This window comes from Cnephaeus nilssonii (genome assembly GCF_951640355.1).
Source record: "Cnephaeus nilssonii genome assembly, chromosome: 21".
NCBI lineage: Eukaryota > Metazoa > Chordata > Mammalia > Chiroptera > Vespertilionidae > Cnephaeus > Cnephaeus nilssonii.
The window spans coordinates 38189915-38200677 of NC_137092.1; the positions used below are offsets into that span (position 1 = coordinate 38189915).

General features: G+C 40.8%; 1 protein-coding gene across 1 annotated transcript in view; it reads left to right on the forward strand.

Annotated features, from left to right (window-relative positions):
• Positions 1-1413: 1413 nt before the first annotated feature.
• The window catches only part of SPTA1 (spectrin alpha, erythrocytic 1), a gene marked incomplete at both ends in the record, with an annotated part of 68171 nt that continues 58821 nt past the window's right edge, over positions 1414-10763 (forward strand). Inside the window, 7 exons of the mRNA XM_079762081.1 lie at positions 1414-1650; positions 2272-2397; positions 4032-4172; positions 4942-5088; positions 7860-7993; positions 8726-8870; positions 9918-10121. Of these exons, the coding sequence (XP_079618207.1) occupies positions 1414-1650; positions 2272-2397; positions 4032-4172; positions 4942-5088; positions 7860-7993; positions 8726-8870; positions 9918-10121 (1134 nt within the window). The remainder of the gene's footprint in view (positions 1651-2271; positions 2398-4031; positions 4173-4941; positions 5089-7859; positions 7994-8725; positions 8871-9917; positions 10122-10763) is intronic.

Sequence of the window (10763 nt, forward strand, 5' to 3'; positions counted from 1 at the left end):
TTTAGGAAAACTAGAACACTTTCCAAAGGAAACGGTGAGTAAAGAATTCTTTTCTTTTTAAATATATTTTTATATATTTCAGAGAGGAAGGGAGAGGGAGAGAAAGATTGAAACATCAATGAGGAGAGAGAATCATTGATCGGCTGCCTCCTGCACGCCCCACACTGGGGATGAGGCCACAACCCAGGCATGTGCCCTGACCGGGAATCGAACCGTGACCTCCTGGTTCATAGGTACATGTGCAACCACTGAGCCACACCGGCCGGGCCAGAATTCTTCGCGGTGCAATTTGTCCCTAGTAGAATTAGAAAAGCTATCTCCTTTGAACTTTCGGCCCTGTCCTTGACAGGTGGTTTAAAAATTGTCCTTGACTCTTACGAAGTAGAAAAGTTAAATTCTAACTCTTTTTTTGGTGAATGTCTCCCTTGGAACAGTTACCTTGAACTTGTGGCTATACAGCACTAAAATCCAGCATGACCTGCTTCCATGGGCCCCCAGAGAGAACGACTAAGTAACGTGGGACAAAATAATACACAATACTGATTTAGGTTTCCATAGAATGATTTGGTTCTCTAGCCAGACTAGTAAAGGACATCCACAGGGCAGTAATATATTTAGAAAGAAAGAGACGGAAATTTGAACTTTATATTGAATGTTCTGGCTGAGATGAACTAGGGGAGAGTGTAGCTTTATCCAGATCAATGAAGATGGATACGGTGGAAATTGGTAAGATATCATCACAAATTAGTTAGCTCCCACTATAAGAAAGGTAATATTTTATGTTGCTTGAGAGTACAATGTTTTATATTTCAAAAGCTAATTCCAAAGATACTAATAATTTGACATTTGTAAAAATTTGGAGAGAAGGGCTGAACTTTCGATTTGTAGTGCTTATGAATTAAGCAAATAAAAAGAGTAAAGAATCTATGAGCTACATATTTTAGTAAGAAGGAAACATTTTAAAACTTTTGTGTATATCATTAGTAAAGTTAATTGCAAGCCATTTTTAATCATTCATTACATTGAGTTCAGAATGATTAGTACTTGTCAACCTTATTAGCCTTTGGAAGCAATAAAATTACATTTTTAGCCATCTGAAACAGTGATTTTGCTAACTTAACATAATATTTATTATTAGTCCAAATTAATTCTATTTATATAACTCAATAAATGGCACAGGCTTATGTGAAAAGTTGGCAAAAAGTGTTCTGGCTGATCAAGAGTTCTTAGCCTGGTCTTAGCCGTATATGGTTAAAATTATATAAACGTACTAACAACAGGCTTTTTACTAGTACAGGCTTAAAGATATATGAATGTAAGTAAATTTGAATGTGAGCAAATGCTTTGGGACACATAAAAGTGACAGCGTACTAGAAACTTGAGAGCCAGCAATGGCTTTTTAACTTGCAGGCTATGGAGAGCGGTGGGCCCAAGGTGCTGGAAACAGCGGAGGAGATCCAGGAGCGGCGGCAGGAGGTGTTGGCCCGGTACGAGAGGTTCAAGGACCTGGTTGCTGAGAGGGGCCAGAAGCTTGAGGAGTCCTATTACTACCAGGTGTTCAGGCGGGATGCGGATGACCTGGAGAAGTGGATCTTGGAGAAACTCAAGATCGCAGGAGATAAGAGCTATGAAGACCCAACTAACATACAGGTCACTCGGTTTCACCAACTTCCCCAGAACAGACCGCAAGGTCTCTAGAAAAGGAAATGTTCTTGTACTAAGTGTGTATTTGGTTAACTGCAGGAGGAGGATGCAATAGAAAGATCAGACTAGCTGTTAGGGGCAGTAATTTTGCCTGTAAGTAGCCCATGCCTTCAACGTTTTAAGCCCCAGTGCCCTTTTTACAAAGGAGTGTCATTCTAGATAACATTCTGTGAATATAAACTATGGGCAAAACCATAGCTGAGAGTCTAAGGAATTTATTCGTGTGATTTTAACATTTTGTGTAGTTAAGGATGGAATTGAGGTGAAGAGACATCAATGTGTCTGAAACAACTGATTTCCACTCTCCTCAGGAAGGATGAGTTAACCAGAGTTTTCCTGTTTTTTTTTTATTCTACAAAATACTAGTCATACCCCTTGTTAAGTCCAAATGAGAGGTCCCGTTTCTTTTAGGGTGTGACTGCTCCAGCAATGGTCATAGGTTGTCGCTTAATCTAGGTTGGGCAACAAGTAGTTCTGACTAAAAGTAAGAAGAAGAACAAAGGGACCTCTTTGTGGTCCAAGGAGGCAAGGCTTCGTTAACTATAAACTGTGATTTCTAAACTTCAGGGGAAATATCAGAAGCATGAATCCTTTGAAGCAGAGGTACAAGCAAAATCGAGGGTCATTCCTGAGCTGGAAGAGATCAGGAAAGTCCGATTTGCTGAGGGGCATTTTGCCCACGAGGACACCAAGGTAAAGACGTGGCAGGGCTCTCAGAGATAAGCTTCTAATAGTTGATTACTTTATCCGGGCTTTAATTGATTATGCGGAATATGAGCTTTGATGCAGCTGGCGTGAAATTAAGGCGTCTTCTCTTATCTTCTACTGGGGTTGGGGTAAGAAAAACGATGGGATGTCCTTGTGTTCGTTGGGGTGGGGAGAAGGGCTATGATCCAAAAGCTGTCGTTGATGGCATCACATTCCTCCTTAAGCCACTGCAGAATAAATGGACTCAAGATCAAGCCCACTTCAATCTGGTTCCACATTTCCCAGATGAAATGGCTTTCCCAAATACCCCAATTATTTCTTCAGACCTCAGAGTTCTTGCCCCTTAAACTTTTCGAACAAGGGATGCTCTCCCTTTGAATCTTCTCTGAAATCTTTATTCCTTTGTCCATAATAACTCTTTCTCTTCACAGCCTACATGGTATGATCACTACTGTAGACCTCCAAACCCTCCTGATCACTTTGAAAAAAATCCTACAAACCCCTTTCTTCAGGAAATTCTTCTTGCACACTGAATACTGAATATCTTTGGAACCCGCTATTAATGTAGCAGCTCTCTTCTAATTTAATCTATGTACTGTTCCAACATAGATTATCTAGTCAGTTCAGGATGTTTTTTCTAAAGTGGAGTTTGTACTGTTTATGTACTTTTAAAATTGTTAATACATTTGTGTCACATATTTAAAAATCGGGGCTTGTCTTCCCGTATTTAGCAAATTCGACCCCATTTTACTGTCAATAAAATATAGTCAGGTAATAAAATATAACTCTATTAGGAAAGAATCTGTAACAAGACAATTTCAAAAATTATTTATTGATATAAAATAGAAATAATTTTTTATGAATCACAGTTTTACTGCCACCAAGTTCCTGCATTAATGAAAATGTTTGAGAAGTGTTTAAAACATCTTCACTTCCATCAGGATCACTAGGGCTATGCCAGATTGCATCATGCTAGATTTAGAGAGAAATGTGGTCTACCTATTACCTTGAACAATGGAACAATAGTAAGATACAAGATTCTTTAAGACATGACAAAGACGATAACTTCATTTTTATAAGATATGTATTACATAATATCCAAGCTAACCTGCCACCAAAGCCCTCAACTATATGCTCTCAAAATTCTATTGCTTTGGGGATATTCATTTTATTTTTTATTTTTTGAAAGCTAGCAAAATTGTAGTTTTGATATTTTCTGGCAAGCAGCTCATGCTACATTTCTTCTCTGACTTTGTCACTGCTTAGGACACCCTATGCCTATTATCTATCTGTCGAAGTTCTGTTTCTTAAAGTCAGTTCCAATGAGCAATCTCCCATGAATCCTTGACTCTACCCATCTTCGTGTTTGTAATCATTTTATGGTGTAAAACCCCAAAGCATTTCTAACAATTTTTGTCTTATGAAAGATAATATATGGCTTAGTTTAATAGCTATTCTCACGTATATCCTATCTTCCCTTTAAAATATTTGTTGAGCAATTGATGCACAAGTGAGTGGGAGGAGACATTCCTATCTAGGCCCCTCTCGGCACAAGTCTCTGAGTCTGCACCTGATCCACAGCCTCCGTGCCTCAGCAGTTTCGCCTCTTTTCTCCGAAGGTCCATCTGGAGGAACTGCGCCGCCTATGGGACCTGCTGATAGAGCTGACTCAGGAGAAGGGCGCCTTCCTTCTGCAGGCCCTGCGGCTCCAGCAGTACTTGCAGGAGTGTGCCGACATCCTGGAGTGGATTGGAGACAAGGTATGAGGCTAAACAGTATGCCTTTAGGACTCACCACCCTCGATCCCAAACACCCAGAGCAATTTAATACAGGCTACTCATAACAAAGGCCGGGTGTCTGTTCCTGGACTTGTTCCTTGAAAGAAGGAGACATTTGGGCAAAGATTTAGAGATATTCTGGCGATTGTTAACACGGTAGGGGAGAGGGTAAGTCTGAATTATGACTCTGACTCTGAAGAAGACATGACTTACACAAAAAATGTGCACTGGAAGACAATCTAGGCTTGTCCCCCTTCTACCTTCCATGATATTTCACTCCTTTTTCTAGAATTTCACTCTTACTCTAGGTCTAGGCTGACAGTATTGCCAGATCTTTCCCTAGTCCCTTCTCTCTCAGTGCCTAGAATTATGAAGGTTTCTTTTTAAAAAAATACTTAAAAATTAATGACTTTGTAGATATTAAGTATATTGAGCTGAATAGAACAAGGATGAATTTATTTTTATGTTTCAAATTTACATTTTATGATTCAAAACATAAAGGGAGCTTCCACAGGCTCTGGCCAACAATACCCAATTGTCTGAAGTATTAGCCCAAAGAGCACTGTCCCCTGGGCCCGAGTGCCACCTTAGGAAATATACTTCTGCTCCTGGCTCTTTCTAGAAGTGGTTCTCTCAGGCTCCACCTGTATCTCCTGAGTTATCCTAGGAAGAAGGCAGGGATTTGAGGCCTTTTACCGAAAGGAATTCCTAAAGATTGCTGGTGATTCAATAGACTTTTCTGTGTCTACAGGAGGCCATCGTGACATCCGTAGATCTGGGTGAAGACTGGGAACGCACAGAGGTTCTGCATAAGAAGTTTGAAGAGTTCCAAGTAGACCTGGCAGCTCGGAAGGGGAGAGTGGATGGAGTGAACGAATACGCTAATAAGTGTGCTGAGGTGAGGTAGAGAGCAAAAGGGTCAAACCCAGAAATAGGGTCCTGATCTTCAAGAATAACTTGTGGTCATTAGCAGCTGTGACATGGGGTACGTAGGGCATTGTGGTAAAATAGAGATGCCTGTCCCTGGAGTGACATGCCTAAATCAGTTTTTTCTCCTCTCTGGATCCATCCCTTGCCAGTCCATGGGAAAGGAGGTGTGAGTGAGTGAGTGAGTGCATATAGAGAAATGAAATATATAATGAGGTAGCTACTGCATTGTGCACTACACTAATTACTCATGTTTATGCAGCACTCTTTCCTCATAAAGAAGTATCAGAATAAAATAGCAACGAATATAAAATAATGGTGGGATACTATAATATATACTAGAGGCCCAGTGCATGAAATTTATGCACTCAGGGGAGTAGGGGGTCCCTCAGCCTGGCCTGTGCCCTCTCGCAGTTTGGGAGCCCTCGGGGGATGTCCGACTGCCTGCTTAGGCCCGCTCCCCAAGGGTCTAAGCTAGCAGTCAGACATCTTTAGCACTGCTGCGGAGGTGGGAGAGGTTCCTGCCATTGCCGCTGTGCTCACCAGCCATGAGCCCAGCTTCTAGCTGAATGGCACTCCCCCTGTGGGAGCACACTGACCACCAGGGGGCAACTCCTGCATTGAGCGTCTGCCCCCTGGTGGTCAGTGTGCATCATAGCCTTTTATTATATAGAACTAGAGGCCCAGTGCACGAAATTTGTGCATGGAGGGGGGGGGGTCCCTCAGCCCGGCCTGCACCCTCTCCAATGTGGGACCCCTTGGGGGATGTCCAACTGCCAGTTTAGGCCCAGCAGTTGGACATCCCTCTCACAATCTGGGACTGCTGGGTCCTAACCACTCGCCTGCCTAACAGCCTGATTGCCCCTAACCACTCCCCTGCCGGCCTGATTGAACCTAACAGCTCCCCTGCCAACCTGATTGCCCCCAACTGCCCTCCCCTGCTGACCTGGTCGCACCCAACTGCCCTCTTCTGCAGGCCTGGTTGCCCCCAACTGCCCTCCCCTGCCGGCCATCTTGTGGCGATGTTGCTCAAGGGTGTGATGCCACCTAGGCTTTTATTATATAGGATGATATCATTATAGATCACTTCAGGGGCAGAGGGAAAGGAGGCAGATTTAACTGTAGTTAAGAAAATGCTTAAATATGTTTTCAATATCTGAGCAAATAAATAGAATAATATGCAAAAAACCTGGGAAGCCAGTATGATTTTATATGTATATAAAAAAGTAGAGACTCTAACAGTTGGCTCTTAAGCTTTTCCATTTATGGTTTTATTATCACTACAGTTTTATAATGGCAATTATTTTTTCTGAGTTAATAGAACCAAGATTTCAGGATGAATAAATGATGGAGTAGAAAAAATGACACATTTCTCAAATTTTTTCCAGGCTACCTTTCCAACAGTTCCTAAATTTACCATATCTCTCTTGTTTTAGAAACTTTTACCTGTTGTTATCACCAACTGCCACAAAATTTAAAACAGCAAACATGATTTTGCTGAAAATTAAAATTATTTTTTTCATGATTTATTAAGTCAGATTCACTGATTCATGATTCAGTGATTCAGTTGTTCACCTGGGCAGTTGTCCACATCTCACCTGGTATTTTTAAGTTGCTGTAGTTATTTGGTGGTTCACTCAGTTAAAGTGGAAGATCTAAGATGGCTTTGTCCCAGTGTCTGGGGTCTTGGCAAGGATAATGAAAACTTTCTCCATATGGTCTCATATTTCAGTAGCTCTGTGTTTTTTCGTGTCAGTGTTTCAACAGGTGAGAACAGACGCTGAAGTGCCTCTTGAGGCCTAAGTGCTGGAGCTAAGAGAATATCATTTCTGCCACATACTATTAGTAAGCAACTCCCAGGCCAATCCATAGCCAATGATTGAGGAAATAGAGCTGTCTCTTGACATATCATGGCCACTTTTTCTAATCTACCATAATAAGGACTAATCCAATATAGAATTTATCCCCTGCTCTTTTGAAGCGGGGCTCACACAGCTGCAATAAAGAGGGCCATACACTCAGAAAGAAGAATGTGGAAAATTCTGTCTGGAGAGGCTTTGGAATGGAAAGAAATAGAAACAAGAGGACTAGGGAGATGGCCATAGAGGAACTACTCAAAATTTCCAAGTGTCAAAACAGGCTGACGCTGCTTGATTCATGTTGTATTCATAAATCTCATCACTTCAGATGATTTGCAAAAATGTATGTAAAAAAATATAATAATGTGCAAGAAAACTGGGAAGCCAGTATTAATTTTCAGCAAAAATTAAATATGTATGAATTTGTATATAATTCTGTATAGAGAAAAATTGTTCTCATTTGATTTTTGAAGGTGTTAGGACCCCAAAAGTTTTAAGAACTACAGTGTTAAGTTTGGAAAATTAAGTCATGCTTCACAAAGGGAATTTTTCCTTCTTTTTCTTTGTATCAATGATGTTCAGGGGGTGTAGCTGGCTGGCATCAACAAGGTGGAGCTCTGAAAATAACATCATGATTGGGCAACTGTGTTAGTAGGCTAGACCAGTGCTGTAGAAAAGATACAACATCTGGCAGGTTAGTTTTCTAGGTTTTGTAATGTAGTTCAGATTAGAGCCAGGGAGCCTGGCTAATGTGAACTTCAGTATCTGTCCTTATAGTCGTGCTTCACTTCCGAGAGAGCATGAGCCAGTGTGGAATGGAAAGTGTTTAAGTGATGGAATAATTTGCCCTTTGCATAACTCCAGCATTTGTTTCCTCTCAAAGGAGAACCACCCAGACCTGCCTTTAATTAAGTCAAAGCAGGACGAGGTGAATGCCGCCTGGGACCGTCTCCATGGTTTTGCTCTCCAGCGACGGAAAACACTCTCCGACGCTGCAGACCTCCAGCGATTCAAAAGGTATGAGTCCAGGCACTGTATTAGCACCATGTCCTACTGTTAGCAATTAGCGGCCAGTACCGCAAAGAAAACCACGGGTTGCCTTTAAGACAACGAGGGAGAAAGTAGTTTTAAGAAAACTGTAACCCACTCTATAGCCAAGCTTGTGGTGGCTGGAGCCCAAAGCAATGAAAATAGCACCAGGAATTAGTGATGGAAGCTCTGGAAAGGCAAGGAAAGCAGATTAAGAATTGGATTGGGGCCCTAACTGGTTTGGCTCAGTGGCTAGAGCGTCGGCCTGCAGACTGAAAGGTCCCAGGTTCGATTCCAGTCAAGGCCAAGTACCTGGGTTGCGGGCACATCCCCAGTAGGAGGTGTGCAGGAGGCAGCTGATCGATGTTTCTAATTCTCTATCTCTCTCCCTTCCTCTCTGTAAAAAATCAATAAAATACATTTTTTTAAAAAAAAGAATTGGATTGGGGAGGAAGATGGAGCTTAGAAGAAGAAAGACATTCATGAAGTGTTGGCCATGACATGAGAATTATTTGGAGGCTCAATGGTTAGGTTGAGCAGGTCTCTACATCTCAAAGGAAACCATTAAAAGCAAGAACTCTTTGCATTACTTTTTGCTGGAGTGTAGGAAGATAGGGTAATTTCTAGCTGGGTAAATTAGGTTGGACCTTGCTGTGTGCTCTGTTTGCTCTGGAATGCCTGCTATCTTCTTTTGTTGGAGCTCATATGGATGTCTGACAGGGATGTGACTGAAGCCATCCAGTGGATCAAGGAGAAGGAACCCCAACTCACCTCTGAGGACTATGGCAAAGACCTGGTTAGCTCTGAGGCACTGTTTCACAGTCACAAGGGACTTGAGCGGAACCTTGCAGTCATGGATGACAAGGTAAGCCATTATTGGAGGAGTGGCTGACCCCTTGAGCTAGAAGAGTTATTTATTGATAATCTTGCCTCCAGAGAACACAGTAAATGTACTATTTCAATAAAGTAGAAATTCTGTGGTCCTTGAGCGTGCTTCCTCATTTAAGTTCATAACTTGTATTTGAAGTTGGATATCCTTCATTTTATATATTTTGCTCCAAGTAACTTTTAAAAAATTAGTTGCCTATATTTGTACATAAGGTTTTCTGGTACCAAGAATTAGCCAATGAGACACAACCTTTTTATGTGACATGACCAATAAGATGCAACTCTATTATATGACCTATATATTTATGGTTCAAGACAGGGCAGTCACACCAGGTGGCTGCTGTTGTGTTGGCTATCGTCATTTTTCTATTTGACAATCTAAAGGAAAGAGGTCAGTACCCCTAACTAAATAGTCAGGTACTGTATGTTTTAAAAATCCCTGTGATACATGGTTGAAAATCACTGCCCTAGACAATACCTGATTTTAGGTAGTTTTAATAAAGGACTAATGGTAACATGTGGAAAGTTACCCATATCCATAGTTTTGCCTGCTAACCCTGCTCCTCAGGAACTGTGCTCAAAATGAGCTAGCATTACTGGCATTTCTTGTCCTCTGAAGCATAAATGTCTTTCTGATTCCCACACTAATATTTATGGAAACAGTATACAGGCTGCTGAAGAACAGACTTAAGTCTAAACCTTGCTTCTGTCAGTTACTAGCTGAGTGATCTTGAGTAAATAAAATATTTAACTCTCAGTTATCACATAAAGGGACTAGGAATAGTATGTACTTTATAGTTTTATTAAATAAAGACTATAAATCAAGATAGCACATGTGAAGACAAAAAGTGCTTAGTAAATTATTATTAATATAGTTCATTAGCATATTAATATAAATATGTCAATTAATATGTATTAATAAATTATTATTATTTGTATGATCGTTTAGTTACATCACTCCAATATAAGTCTTCCAGGAGAACCCAGAGTGCTTTTCCCACTAGGTGTCTTTTTCATCCTAAAGGTGAAGGAGTTATGTGCCAAAGCAGACAAGCTGAAGCTTTCCCATCCTGCAGACGCACCTCAGATCCAGCAGATGAAAGAGGACTTGGTCTCCAACTGGGAGCACATCCGTGGCTTGGCTACCATCAGATATGCAAAGCTGCAGGCTTCTTTTTGGTGCAGAATTCTTCCTTTCTATTATTCTATTTGTCTCTACAGAATTCAGGCATAACCCTCAAAACAGAAATGAAAGAGCAAAAGCAGTAAAACAACGAGGGACTCAAACTCCCTGCCCACTCAGGAGAGGCAAAAAGAAGTGTTAAGTTGCCAAGAAAAGTCTTTTGCAGGCCTATACAATACTTAGCATGACACATCTGCTCACCTCTTCCTCTGTTTAGTTGTAAGATGCTATGAAGTAGCCCATGAAGCTGGGAAAGCAGCTAAAGAAATGTCAAAATCTTGGTTCTAACTAAGGAACTGAAAGAAATTTCCAATCTGATGAGCATTTTAATAATAAATCCAGAATTATTTTCTGAATGTGGGTTGGCTTGTCAAAAACATGGGTATCATTTCAGTAGTTAATTTTATGATGAGTTATTAAATCATCAGAAAATACTGCTTATCTTAATGTTATGATTTAAAATTAAATGGTGAGCATTTAAATATTTTGAACTATTTTAGTGAGTTTTGTTTTTATTAATAGGGTTAAGGGTGAAACTCAGATACATGAGGCCTCCTCACCCTAACTCTAGTCCCCTCTTCTCACAAGGTGATTTTTTTTTCTATATTATGTGCTAATTTATCGGCCTCATTGGGAGTACTTATTTCAAGTGCCTCTGGGGTAGGTGTGACCTTGTGATGTCGAGAT